Source organism: Acartia tonsa, chromosome 3, assembly GCF_053477335.1.
Source record: "Acartia tonsa isolate MP-2025a chromosome 3, ASM5347733v1, whole genome shotgun sequence".
NCBI lineage: Eukaryota > Metazoa > Arthropoda > Copepoda > Calanoida > Acartiidae > Acartia > Acartia tonsa.
Window position 1 is genome coordinate 52,658,563 of NC_137262.1, and position 14,960 is coordinate 52,673,522.

General features: G+C 35.5%; 1 protein-coding gene across 1 annotated transcript in view; it reads left to right on the forward strand.

Annotated features, from left to right (window-relative positions):
* Window positions 1-14,960, forward strand: part of Nup188 (nuclear pore complex protein Nup188) — a 43,485-nt gene that overhangs the window by 10,723 nt on the left and 17,802 nt on the right. Inside the window, exons 19-27 of the mRNA XM_080155013.1 lie at window positions 8,234-8,444; window positions 11,648-11,784; window positions 11,904-12,195; window positions 12,549-12,654; window positions 12,807-12,879; window positions 13,134-13,524; window positions 13,595-14,160; window positions 14,264-14,345; window positions 14,672-14,788. Coding sequence (XP_080011139.1) covers window positions 8,234-8,444; window positions 11,648-11,784; window positions 11,904-12,195; window positions 12,549-12,654; window positions 12,807-12,879; window positions 13,134-13,524; window positions 13,595-14,160; window positions 14,264-14,345; window positions 14,672-14,788 — 1,975 coding nt within the window. The remainder of the gene's footprint in view (window positions 1-8,233; window positions 8,445-11,647; window positions 11,785-11,903; window positions 12,196-12,548; window positions 12,655-12,806; window positions 12,880-13,133; window positions 13,525-13,594; window positions 14,161-14,263; window positions 14,346-14,671; window positions 14,789-14,960) is intronic.

Here is a 14,960-nt window from a genome sequence, read left to right on the forward strand (position 1 = left end):
TTTCAGAAACTATTTAATCAAGAGAGATGTTTTCTTAAACTTAAGCTTTTATGCTTATAAACTAACTTATAGTTTAGAAGTCACTCCCCTGCCGCAAACCCCTAGCCCTCCGGGGCTCAAATAACCCTACAAATGAACTTCATTTTCTCAGAAACCATTTGATCAATAGAGTTGATTTCTTAAACTTATGCTTTTATGCTTATAAACTTACTTTTAGTTTAGAAGTCACCCCCCTGCCGCCAACCCTTAGCCCTCCGGGGCTCAAAAACCCTAAAAATGAACCTAACTTTAATTTTCTCAAAAACTATTTGATCAAAAGATGATTTCTTAAACTTAATCTTTTTTGCTTATAAACTAACTTATAGTTTAGAAGTCACCCCATTTAATAATGCGGTTCCTGAGAAAACTGAGGTTAGGTTATTCCTCTGAAAGCCTACTAAAAAAAATTTACTAGAAATTTAAGCTAAAGTATATTTTTTAGGGGGTTTTTGAGCCCAGGGTGGCTATGGGGTGGGTGACTTCTTAAAATAAAATTAACCCTTAACGGTCAGGGGGGGGGGCATTGAACGCCCCCCCATCTGGTTTTTTCTATCTCATTTTCTGTGTGTGAAAGATAAAGAGCCCAAACTGCTTGACTTTTTAAGTGTGGGCATGAGACACAACTGAGAGTTGAAATTTTTTGAATATCTCCATCCTGGCGGGCACAGGATGCCAGCAAACCTGGCAGGGTCATCCAGGTAAAGAGCAAAAATATTTTTTTTGACTTAAACAAAGCATTTTTTCTTACCAAAATAAATTTTTGACTTAGAGACTTCAAATTTCAAACTTAAGCTTATCTTACATGTCTACATAATGTATTAAAATTTTATAAAGATCCGCCGCCGTTTTCCCGCCGACCGCCGACAGCGGCGGCTGGCAGCTGCCAAGTACAGCTGCGGCCTCTGAAATTATATTTTGATATTTCAAATATTAAATTTACAAATAGATAAACATTTTCTGCCAAAAAAATTTTATTCTAGCTTCAAAAATAAAAAAATTACAGCCGTTTGAAATTTATAAGTAAAAAAGGACCTAAAAACAAAGGTTGGTAAATAAAAGGGTGAAGGAAGCAAAAATTGACCTTGACTTACTTTAGGTCGGAAATTCATCATAACACAGGGGACTTTAGTTTTAGCCCTCTAGCTCTAATAGGAACTGAGATAATATGGGGGGGGCGTTGAACGCCCCCCCCCCCCCCCCCCCAACTGATTAAGGTGCGGCAAAGGCCCGACTGTAAGGGGTTAAGTTCATAACCATATTTCTGCCAAACAAAGTAGTAAAATGAAAAAAATTTGGGGGTGCCTAATTCGTTTGGGGGGGGAGTAATCGCCACTTTACCCCCCCCCCCTTGGACGTCTATGATTACCATAAAAAAAGCAAAATTAATGTACAAAGTTATAGGGTAATTTAAAGGAAAGTAAAGTGAGGTGCGAAGCGCCGAAAAAAATCTGACATCAACTACTTGAAAAAACATCTTATTTATGCAAAAAATTTTGGAATTTAAGAAATAATGAAAATACTGAATCATGAAAATTCCCAAAAACTGAAAAATACTGAATAAAATTTTCAAATACTGAATATTCAGTATTTACTGAAAATACTGAAACCCCAATTTCCAAATACTGAAGAAAACTGAATATTTTCAGTATACTGAAAAATGTGGCCACGCTGCAAATGGTTTCTGAGAAATTAAGGTTAGGTTCATTTTTAGGGTTTTTGAGCCCCGGAGGGCTAAGGGTTGGCGGCAGGGGGGTGACTTCTAAACTAAAAGTTAATTTATCAGCATAAAAGCGTTTAAGAAATCATATCTATTGATCAAATGGTTTCTGAGAAAATTAAGGTTAGGTTCAATTTAGGGTTTTTGAGCCCTGGAGGGCTAGGGATTGGTGGCAGGGAGGTGACCAACTAAACTAGAAGTTAATTTATTTGCATTATAGCTTAAGTTTAAGCAATAATCTCTCTTGATTAAATAGTTTCCGAAATAAGGTTAGGTCAATTTTTAGGGTTTTTAGCCCCAAAGGGCTGGGGGTCGGAGGCAGGCTGGTGACTTCTAAACTATAAGTAAGTTTGTAAGCATAAAAGTTTCAGTTTAAACTTTAAGAAATCTGAGAAAATAAAGGTTAGGTTCATTTTATGGTTTTTTTTGATCCCCGGAGGGCTAGGTGTTGGCGGCAGGGGGGTGCTTTGCTTTAAAATTTTTTTAAATTAACAAAGTCCCAACTCTTTTTTCCCATAACACCTGAAGTCCAAAATATCTGCACATTTAATAATGCTGTTCCTGAAAAAACTGAGGTTAGGGTATTCCTCTGAAAGCCTACTAAAACAAGGATGACAACATCCATAAGTAGCGAAGCACAAACAATTAAATAAGAATTTAGATATTAGTTGTCAAAAGCAAGTTTTTAGGAAAAAAATTCACGAAACCTTTTCAATATTTGTTTTTAATTTCTTAATATTTATATTTTAGTACTATGACTAACAGACTGACGGTCAAAGTATATTACATACTGGATGCTCAAAACAACGGGAAATTTGATTTTTATATTTATACCTACAAAAATTTTTAAAAACGGACCATAAACACCAAAGATATGAGGAAAAATGTGAAAAATATAATAGCCAAAAACCTGCAAAAAGGCAGTCTGACCGCCATTGATGTTTTCTTGAAACAACAGGAAATTTAATTTTTATATCTATAACTAAAAATCTTTGAAAAATCGGGCCATAAACACCAAAGATATGAAGAAAAATGTGAAAAATACAAAAATAGCCTAAAACCTGCTTAAAGGCAGTCTGACCGTCATAGTTGTATTCTTGAAACGCCAGAAAATTTAATTTTGATACTATAACTGAAAAAATTTTGGAAATCGGACCATAAACACCAAAGATATGGAGAAAATGTGAAAAATACAAAAATAGCCTAAAACCTGCTAAAAAGCGGTCCTACCGCCATTGATGTTTTATAGTTAATTGTGCTCCTTAATAATGGGAATGTTGTCAAAAAATTTCAGCCTTTTATCTTTTACAGGAGCCGAGAAAATCACGTTTCCCCCAAACTAAGACGGACAGACGGACAGACGGACATACGGACAGACGGACAGACGGACAGACGGACATTTCAAATTATAGAGTAGCTTCGCTACTAAAAATTTACTAGAAATTTAAGCTTAAGTATGTTTTTAGGGGGTTTTTGAGCCCAGGGTGGCTATGGGGTGGGTGACTTCTAAAATAAAATTTAGTTTTTAACCATATATCTGCCAAACAAAGTAGTTTATACACATAAAAATCATCTCCATTGATCAAATGGTTTCTGAAAAATTAAGGTTAGGTTCATTTTTAGGGTTTTTTTTGGAGCCCCGCAGGGCTAGGGGTTGGCGGCAGTGGGGTGACTTCTAAACTAGAAGTTAGTTTATTAGCTTTTTAGATTAAGTTTAAGCAATTATCTCTATTTATCAAATGGTTTCTGAGAAAATTAAGGTTATAACCATAAAAGCTTAAGTTTGAAAAATCATCTCTATTGATCAAATGGTTTCTGAGAAAATTAAGGTTAGGTTCATTTTTAGGGTTTTTTTGGAGCCCTGCAGGGCTAAGGGTTGGCGGCAGTGGGGTGACTTCTAAACTAGAAGTTAGTTTATTAGCTTTTTAGATTAAGTTTAAGCAATTATCTCTATTTATCAAATGGTTTCTGAGAAAATTAAGGTTAGGTTCAATTTAGGGTTTTTTGGAGCCCCGGAGAGCTAGGGGTTGGAGGCAGGGGAGTGACCTATAAACTATAAGTTAGTTTATAAGCATAAAAGCTTAAGTTTAAGAAATCATCTCTATTGATCAAATAGTTTCTGAGAAAATAAAGGTTAGGTTAATTTTTAGGGTTTTTTTGGAGCCCCGGAGGGCTAGGGGTTGGCGGCAGGGGGGTGACTTCTAGACCAAAAGCTAGTTTATACCCATAAAAGCTTAAGAAAACTGAATATTTTCAGTATACTGAAAAATGTGGCCACGCTGCAAATGGTTTCTGAGAAATTAAGGTTAGGTTCATTTTTAGGTTTTTTTGATCCCCGGAGGGCTAGGGGTTGGCGGCAGGGGGGTGACTTCTAGACCAAAATTTAGTTTATAACCATAAAAGCTTAAGTTTAAGAAATCATCTCAATTGGTCGAATGGTTTATGAGAAAATTAAGGTTAGGTTAATTTTTAGGGTTTTTTTGGAGCCCTGGAGGGCTAGGGGTTGGCGGCAGGGGGGTGACTTCTAGACCAAAAGCTAGTTTATACCCATAAAAGCTTAAGTTAAAGAAATCATCTCTATTGGTCAAATGGTTTCTGAGAAAATAAAGGTTAGGTTCATTTTATAGGTTTTTTTTGATCCCCGGAGGGCTAGGGGTTGGCAGCAGAGGGGTGACTTCTAAACCAAAATTTAGTCTATAACCATAAAAGCTTAAGTTTATAAAATCATCTCTATTGGTCAAATGGTTTCAGAGAAAATTAAGGTTAGGTCAATTTTTAGGTTTTTTTTTGAGTCCTTTAGGGCTAGGGGTTGGCGGCATGGGAGTAAATTTTAAACTAGAAGTTAGTTTATAACCATAAGAGCTTAAGTTTAAGAAATCATCTCTATTGGTTGAATGGTTTCTGAGAAAAATAAGGTTAGGTCAATTTCTAGGATTTTTTAAGCCCAGGAGGGCAAGGGGTTGGCGCAGGTGGGGTGACTTCTATACTAAAAGTTAGTTTATAAGCATAAAAGCTTAAGTTTAAGAAATCATCTCTATTGATTAAATGGTTTCTGAGAAAATAAAGGTTAGGTTCACTTTTATGGGTTTTTTTTGATCCCGGGAGGCCTAGTGGTTGGCGGCAGGGGGGTAACTACAAAACTAGAAGAAGACTTTGAAACCATAAGATGATCATACCCATAAAAGCTTAAGTCCAAAAAATTTACACGGTTCATCAAGTGGTTCCTGAGAAAACCCCCCCACCCCCCCTGCATCAAAAAAGCTTCAGTTACGTCCCCTTTTTACTCATATTAGCAACTATTGAAGCTTCATGAAGAAATATGTAAAAAAAATCGTAAAAAGTTAGCTTTTTTGTGTAACACAAGAGAAATAAATTGTTAAAAGTTAGCTTTTTTGTTTAACACGAGAGAGAAAAAATACATGTTGTCAAGTTCTTATTTCTATATACAAACTTTAAATGAAGATAGCTAGACTTTGAATAAAGGTAATAACACAAAATCAAAAGTTTTTTTTGAAAATTAGGTTATTGTTGTTAATATCTGTAAAAAAGGGGGGAGGCGGATGTGCCACTTTTTGAAACCAAAAGTAAAACATGCATGATCTCAGCCCATAAAAGAGTTACAGCTCTAAAATTCAGCTCAGCAGTTGCTTTTGTGGAGAACAATATTGAATTGTGAAGAAACGGCGGCGGAACCGCCGCTCCCGCCGATTTTTTTTGCATTTTTCGCCAAATTAGACAGTTCTCAATGATCTGAGATAAACTTTTTTCTCATAAAGTGTAAAATCTTATAAGTGTCAAGGCAAAAGAAATTTCGGCGGGAAACACCGGTTTTCGGAGGGAGCGGCTGTTCCGCCGCCGTTTCTTCACAGTTCCATTTTGTTCTCCACAAAAGCAACTGCTGTGCCGAATTTTAGAGCTGTAACTCTTTTATGGGCTGAGATAATGCACGTTTTACTTTTGGTTATAATAATTTATAAATTTTTTTAAAAATAGGGTAGCTTCGCTCCTCCAAAACAGCCAGACGTGCTTACCAAATGCACATTAGAAGTTAACAGAAGCAAATTTATTTTATTTCCGAGCTTAAGCAAAAAAAATTACATCATTTCTTCAAATACAAGCCTAGATATTGAAGTTTACTTTTGTCTAAAGATCGCAATGTGTAGTATAGAGAACTAAAATTAAAGAGGTTGCTCCTCTTTTTTGGAGGTTGGCCCCTCCTTTTCAATGTGGTGGCCCCTCCTTTTCAATGTGGTGGCCCCTCCTTTTCAAGGTTATAACACCTTAAAATAGAACATAATTCTAATCTATAATACAAATTAGAATGATGTCTGTCTGTTTGTTTGTAGAGAAGGATCTCGCTAACCGCTGAACCTATCGGGTATTCCTTTACAGGGTAGCTTCTCATAGGTCCCGGGAAGGTTTACAACTATTTTCTTGGGGGGTAGGACACCCCCAACCCCCCAAAAAATAGTGGGGTCGACTAACCCCCCCCCCCGAAATTTTTTTTTTTAAATTTCCTTTAAATCTAAAATACGGAAAATTGGTTTGATCTAACCGCTTGGGGCAAAGCCCCTAGAGGCTAGGGGCGAAGCCGCTAGTTATTTAATAAAGAATCATAATATAAAGAACTAAAATAAGAGGTTGCTCCTCTTTTTTTAGAGGTTGGCCCCTCATTTTAGGGGGGTGGCCCCTCCTTTTTAATGGAGTGGCCCCACCTTTTCAGGGTTAAAACACCTCAAAATAGAACTTACATAATTCTGATTATTTAATAAAGAATCATAATATAATGAACTAAAATAAGAGGTTGCTCCTCTTTTTTAGGGTTGGCCCCTCATTTTAGGGGGGTGGCCCCTCCTTTTTAGGGGATTGCCCCACCTTTTTAGGTGGGTTGGCCCTCCTTTTTAATGGGGTGGCCCCTCGTTTTCAGGGTTATAACACAGGGAGTAAGGGAGGGGACAATGGGCAATTAATTTAATATAAGAGTTATCAAAGAAAGGGCATGAAATCCAGTTTAATCCAATAGATTTGTAGAAAATTATAAAGGGATTGTTAATTGAATAATAGATTTCCATAGCGTCATGTAAAGTGAAATCACAACTTGTTTTTGATGAAATATATTGAGGTTTTTTGGTGTGATTTTTATATTAAAAGATAATTGGACCCGGCCAGCTGCTAGCAAGAATATGACTGCCCCTTTTTATTCTGTTTATTTCCCTTGCCCCCACCTCCCTTCTTCTTTCTCCCCGTCTGCTACATTCCAAACTAACACAACGAGTGTTTATTTCCCTTCCCCCCACTTCCCTTATCCTTTCTCCCCGTCTGCAATATTCAAAACATACATAACGAGTAGCGGCATTCTATGCGCAAGTCCCCAAACTCAGTCAGAAACTGCTAAATTCTTGCACATTCCCTTTAAGCCAGTCCCCAAAGTCTGAGACTCCTAAAAATTGAATATTCGATCCATTGTCCCCTCCCTTACTCCCTGGTTATAACACCTTAAAATAGAACATAATTCTGATTATTTAATTAGGAATCATAAAAAGAACTAAAATAAGAGGTTGCTCCTCTTTTTTAGAGGTTGGGCCCTCATTTTAAGGGGGTGGCCCCTCCTTTTTAGGGGATGGCCCCTCTTTTTTTGGGGGTGGCCCCTCCTTTTTGGGGTTGGCCTCTCCTTGCGAGGAGGTTGGCCCCTCCTTTTACTAGGGTGGCCCTTCATAAGGAGGAGAAAAGTTGGGTTCCAGTTGGGTTCCAAGAACCCAACTACTGCATGTATGCTCTCTATTGTTTTACTTTAATGAGGAAACTTTACCCTTCCTAATTTTGGAAATAAATAAACACCCTAAACTTGCAAATGAAGAAACTCATATGATATTGCACATTTTAACTAGAAAATCACCCTGTATTGTTTTATTTCTGATCAAACAAATAAACAAACATTCTACACTTAGATTTTAGCATTAAAATTGGTAATTTATTACTTTGTTTATTAAATAGATATAGACAAATTTTCATTACATTTACTAAATATTTTGTTGTTTTTCCTAATTTTGTGCAATTTTCCGTTTCAGCTTAAAAAGTTTACAACTTAACTTTAAATATTTCAGGCCTGTAAAAAATATTGAAAACAAGATTGATGGAAACTAAAAACAATGCAAAATATTTGCAATGTGTTATTTGAAAAGTTTTTCTTTTTGCAATCGATTCATTTCTTGCAATTTTTAGGTCAATAAGAATTTGTACTTTCTTTCTAAATGAACTTAATTCTGAATAAGTTAGATAGACGAAATTCGGTGACAGAAAAAATGTAAATTCTTTGCATTGATTTTTGATAAGTTAAACTGTAGTAAATAATTCTCCTTTGTAAAAAATGAAATTTGTACCTACTAATTTCTATAAAAAATATTTATTAGTTCCTACCTATAAAATGTAATTTTAATGGAATCGTCAATTATTATAAATCTTGATTGAATTCTTCTAACAGTTTGTTGATATCACCAGCCTCCAGCCTGATCCTTTCAGGTCCAGTGGGTGTGGCCCTGCGGTCACCCCCTTCCGGTCATCAGCCGCACCTGGTCCTGTCGCTGGCACAGTACACATTCTTCTTTCATGATCCCCTGCTTGTGACTGCGGCTGTCAATATGTTGGCCGCCATTGCCAGGGCTGCAGCTGTTGCTGAAGAATCTGTCAGGTACACTATGTGCCCAGCCAATGCAAAAACTCTAAGATTCCAAAAAATGCATTTTTGAATATTGACCAATTTTAAAGGTTTAAGTCAATCTTTGTCATATTTGAGAAGGATTCCCAAAGCTAGATGTGAAAATATCAATTACTTATAATTTTACAGCTTCGAGAAGTAGCCTACCTAGATATTTAGGATTTTGTAATAAAAGCCTGACTATTGAAATTACATTTTATATGCAAACTTTAAAATATCGTCAAACTACCAAAAATTGAGCTACAGTAATATGTTATACCTTTTTTGAAAGCTTATTGAAAATACTATACGATTTTTAATTAGTTTTTATACGTTTACTTATAAAACTTATGAAAAAATTGATGTCAAAGCATTCCCCCTTAAAGAATCAGGAATTATAATATTTTGTAATGATACTCTCAACTTCAAATATTTTGATCTTTTTTCAGCTAACGATGCCGCATATCAGACCTTTACACATGTTTAATCAAGGCACTCAGTGAATAAATCCCGTTGGTTTCAATGGCGGCATCGTTAGCTGAAATTTTTTTTTCGCAGTTTTGTAGAAGCGGTCGGACCCATTTTATAGCAATTTTTACACAAAAAAGACAAATTAAAAAACTTTTTTTTACAAATCATTTTATCGTGATAATTATAGTTCTCGATGCAATTTTTTTGATACAATCCCTTATTCTTATTGCTTAAAGTCTTTAAAGGATATCCCCCCCCCCCCCCTGGAGGTTGGGGGGAGGCCCCCCATGCACACGCCTAGGAATATTCATTTAAGCTATGTAATCGAACCTGTTGCTTCTAATCAATTACCATTCTTTTTAAATCAAATGAATATTATCTTAAATGTTTTAATTTGATAAAACTAAAACCTGTTCCACCCCATATGCACGCTAAGAGATATAAGTTTTCCGGAATTGTAATGTAGGGAGTAGATTTGAAATCTGCATCAAATTTTAAGGATTTTTTATAAAATTCGTTTTTTGTAAAATTCTTTATCTAAAAGCGAAAATACATTTTAAGTTAATTAATTTTGACCAATAGGATAGGTGGATTTTAAACTACCTGCGCTCTAATTGGTTGAATGATGTACGACATCCAATCAGAGCGCAGATTTTTTAAATCCACCAATCACGGATGCCAAAATTAATTAACTTAATTTGTATTTCCGCTTTTAGATAAAGAATTATACAAAAAACGAATTTTATAAAAAATCCTTAAAATTTGATGCAGATTTCAAATCTACTCCCTACATTACAATTCCGGAAAACTTATATCTCTTAATGCACGCCCTAAAGAATTTAAAAAGTTAAGCAAACTTGTAAAGAAACTAAAAGATTTAAGCAAATTTGTTAATAAATGTATGAAGGCCTAGGGATCTAAAGGGATAAGAGAATGGCAGATAAATTGATGTACATTACCAATAATGATAAGCAAACTTACCCTTCTGTAGATTACAATTATTGGTTGAAAAGTTATGACACTCAACTTAATAAACAAACAAGAAAATGTTATTATAAAACTTTGGGGACTAGATTGATAAACAGCCCAATATCCCCTTCCTTCCTGATAAAGGCCCTATTGAAGACAATCAATCATTTGATTGCAAGGCCTTTGGATTAAAGTTTTCAGTGCTTTTGGGGTGATTTGTGATATTTTTGCTTTTATTTATAAAACAAGGATTGTTTTGTCTATAAGTTGCGCTGCAATAACAGGTCAATTTTTTATTGAAAAAGTACAATAAATTGGGTTATAGGAAAACAGAAAATTATTTAACAAAATGTTATTAACATGTTTCCTTGTTTATAGTTATTAATGTCAACAAATCCAGGTATCTAAAGGGATAAGTTAATGGCCGATAAATTGATGAACTTATCCAACGATGATACACAAAATTACCCCTTCTGTAGATTAAAATTAGTGTTTAAACGTTTGGACACTCAACATTTGAAGAAAAAAAAACAATTAAAATTCAGTAAAAACCCCTAAAGTTGCTAAACCAATGGATAATAAAACATTAATATAAAGCTTTGGGGACTAGTGTAATAAACAGCCCAATGTCCTCTCCCTCCCTGAAACAAATCAATTGATATATAAGTATTTCATTGGTAATTTATTTACGATTTATTTACGGGGGGGGGGGGGGGGGGGGTTGACTTGAAACACGACATACCAGCAATTTTATTTTGGGCGCTACTCCCTTAGTTTTAGAGATAATTGGGTAAAATCTTTTGGGTTGTGTCACCAATCACCCCAAGTTTTGGTATCTTAAAAAAACTGCGGCGGAACCGCCTTTCACGGCCGTTTTCCGCCACCAACAAAAAATTTTTTATTGCATTTCTCGCTGAATTGGGCAATTTGGAATCATTTGAGACCATGTTATTTTTTTTAAATTTCCCCTTATAACCAACCCTGTGAGTGTGGGGGGGACTTTTAAATTCTCATTTATCAAGGTATATCTTAAATTCAATGCTTTTCCTGTGCTTTTAAGATATTGGACCCAAATCGTTTTAGGGTGTCACTAATCACCCAAATTTTTGGTATCTTTGAAAAAAACGGCGGCGGGCCCGCCGCTCCTGCCGTTTTCAGCCGCCGCCGCAAACTTTTTTTTTGCATTTCTCGCCGAATTAGGCAATTTGGAATCATTTGAGATAATGTTGTTTTTTTGGAGGCGGAAAATGGCGGTTAACGGCGGGAGCGGCAATCCCGCCGCCGTTTTTTTTAAAGATATCAAAACTTGGGGTAATTAGTGACCCAACCCAAAAGATTTTACCCAATTTGAAGCAAAATTAACAGAACTATGAGTTTTTGTTTTATATTGGAATTCTGGGCACATAGTGAGGTAGTGAATTTTGGTGGATTTTCTAGCTATGTTAGAAATTGTAGAATATTGAAACAAGACTTAACATAACTGTGTTGATGTTGACTAGCTTAGTTATTATTCATTCACGGACTAGCAGGCTACCTATTCTTTTCTACTAAAAAGGAATGAAAAGATTTTAATAGGGGTGGTATATTCTGCTTTGGATCCTCTACTGAAAGGGTGAGGGGGGGGGGGATGAAGAAATAAACAGTCCTAAAAGCATTTTTTCCATTTTTCTTCCCTATGGGGGGGGGGGGGGATATTTTACAGCAGAGGAAAAATAATGAATCTTGTGCACTGATTTTACCATTTTTTTCTATTTTAGTATGTTGGCATGCCTTGGCAACTCAGCTGTATCCGTCAAAGAAAGATTGGTGAATAGACTTGAGAGTTCTCTAGAAGACATCAGGCTCAAGATAGCAATTGTCAACTTGCTATCTGAATGCATTGTTGGACAGCCAGGTAGAAAATATATAGATAGATAGAGATTTTAAGAGAGGCTGATAATTTATGACTGGCTTAACTAATATCGTTGGAAAAGTTTCAATCTATTCAATCATTCCATCATTCTTTTTGTTCAGGTATGATCCAGCTGTTACTTGACATAAACATCAACATTGTAGTATCTGAAAGCAAAGTGACAGACAAGGAACACTCCAAGCCTCAGCTTATTGGCGAGGGTTGTCTGGAACCTGCCCTAGGACTTCTAGCTCTGTGTAAGGAAAGAAAAGGAGATAACTGGGATAAACTACATCTGTCCCTAGTGAAGCTGATCTATAGGTTATGGGATAGTGCTAGTTTGCTGGCCACAAGGCATCTGAAGGATACACCCGAATTCTGGATAAATCTCTGCTGGCCTTTATATGATGTCAGGTATGCCAACTTGCGCATTTTTATTACCTCCGATCCTGTAAGAATATGTTTATTTATGAATGATAATGGTTCTTTAAAGTCTTAATTTAAATTACTTTAGTTATACAAGTCTTTTAGACTGGCTTAGATTTAGGTTTATTATACTTAAAAAATAAAAATACTTTGAGTTTCAAGACCGTAAGTATGGCTTTATTCTGGAATGTACCACATAAACTTAAGCATTCATCTAACATTCATTTAACATACTTATACTTCAATCAGCTGCATTTAATCATAATATCATTAAATCAAAAAACTTTTTATTTTGTTGGTAGATCTTTACTTTTAGTTAGGTATAACATATAAAAATTTAGGAAAGACTCTGGCATTGGGCATACAGAGTTAAAAGCTTATATCCTCCGTATATTGGCCAGTGAAGTCTATACCTGGAAGGGAAAGGTTGCACCAGAACTAAACAAGGTCAAGAATTATTTACTTTTAAAGTTGTAAAATTAAACTTATTTCGACAAAAAGTATGTTAACATTTTTAATATAACTTTGTCAATCTATTCGATTTATTTATTATTACAAAATTATTTTATTTATCACTAAGTAAAAAATCCTCGAAACAGGTTTTGGAAAAAATCTGCAATGAGAAATCTGACAGTATGAAGACATGGTGTAATGGAAGCATCACTGAATCAGGCATGGATTAATGAGTAAAAGAATACATTATAGTTTTTATGTCAATGATTAAAGGAACTATTTAGGGCTTCGGTTAAGATTTTTCTTTTTGTAGGTAATATTTCTTGCGTTTGTCGACATTGCTTTCTTTGAAAAAAAGCCTTAAACCTTTTGAGCTAATATAAAATTTCTAGACTTGTAGATTAAGTGGATCTTATAAGACACACAACTTGCTGATTTTAGTATATATGATGCTTATTATTCTATGAAAACAGGTGATAAAGCTATTGAGAGAACTGCCATCAATGATACACTTGACCTGGAGAAAATAGATCCTGAAGACGCTGAATTATTCCTGCAATCTTCTTGGAAGATTTTCCTGCTTGTCCTGACCAAAGATTTACCATCAAGCTTTTCACCAGCCGCCTGTAACTTAACATTTACCGTTACCATCAAACGATTGATTAATGTTCTTAGGGAAGAACCTCCCCCAGTGAGATTAACCTTATTATTGGCGGAAACTGCGGTGACGTTGAATCGCCGTTGGCAGACAAAATGCACGTCCAACATGGATGAATTGTGCAAGGATATGGCGAATATTCTGGAAACTTTGTGCTCTGCCTGGCCCTGTATTCATCCCAGAACAAGGAAAATAATGGATTTAAAGTTTATAAAAAAAATAGTAATAGTTAAAAATAGATATTTACTAATTATAACTTGTTCACTAGTAAAAAAGTTTTATCACTCTAGGATTACAACAAATTTTTTATCCATTTCTTAAAATTAGGATTGCTATTATAGCCCTAGCCCTGTCTATCTTAAGATGTTCTCAATTCAAGCTCGACGTCGCTGATGAACCCACTCTGCTGGGCACCTGGCTGTCACCTGTAGTCCGCATTCTTGGCCTCAGTTTTAGAGAGGCAGAGAGCCAGCTAGCGGTGGGAAATCAAAACAGCATGGATCTGCAAATCTCAGAACTTGTCCTATCACTCCTTCAAACATTAATCTCAAGATTTACTCAGGATAGAAGTTGGCTGACTGAGCTGCATCATGAGGCCAGTCTTCAGCTGCTGTTAGGAGCTGCTAGTACCTGCTGTAAACATAAAGTAGCCGCTCATTTTGTGCGCAAAGTATTCCAGCTGCTGCTGGAAATAGCCGCCAGTCAGTCGGGAACAGCTTCGCTGCTGTGTCATGAGCTGGCACAGCTTATTTGGCTGCCTTTGTCTGATTTGCCTACGACGGCTGAATGGCACAGTGTTACCTTGCTGGGAGTAGAGTTTGCTAGCATCATATTAAGAACAGGTAAACTTCTTTAAAAATGTTACATCTGATTACTGAAGACTCCTTTCTAATTTCTTTATTTTGATAATTATAACAAAACTAGGTATTAAATATTTTACTTTAGGTCGGACTCATGCCTTGAAGACCAGCATAACAGCAATGGCTCTTCTATCTGATAAACTTGTTAACTCATTGGTCAGATTCAAGTAAGTTCATTATTTTAAATTCTTTTAGGAGCTCTACGATTCTATCCTAATATATATTAATTAATAAAGTAATAATTTTGTTTCAAGATTATTATTTCAATAACAACTGAACTTATTAAGTTCTCATTTTTAGGGTAGCTTAAAAAAGGTCACTGATGAAGGTTTAAGGCTATTTTGATGTATATTCAAGTCTTGGGATGGGTATACCTAGGCTATTTTCTACCCCTTTCTCAACCCTTAGAAAAGAGACTCTCTACATGGTAGTGGCACAGACACTAGTTTAGTTGATATTTAATTTTTTAGTTAATAAGATATATTTTCTTTAGGACTGACATAACATTTTTGAGCGATGTAGTGACCATAGCCAGGTTTATTTCACTCCTGTCCAGCCATGTGTCACTCTGGAGGTCTGAACATATGCCCAGCCTGTTAGTTATGTACAGGTAAATGAAGCCTCTTTTTTTTTTGGGAACAATTTATGAAAAAAATTTATCAAACGCCTTTCTCAAGTCAAGACAACACAAATTAATACCTCCATGTATATTTAAATGATATGCTTATTATTGTTAATGTTACTGACATACAGGATGAATAAAATATTAAAATGATAAAAAA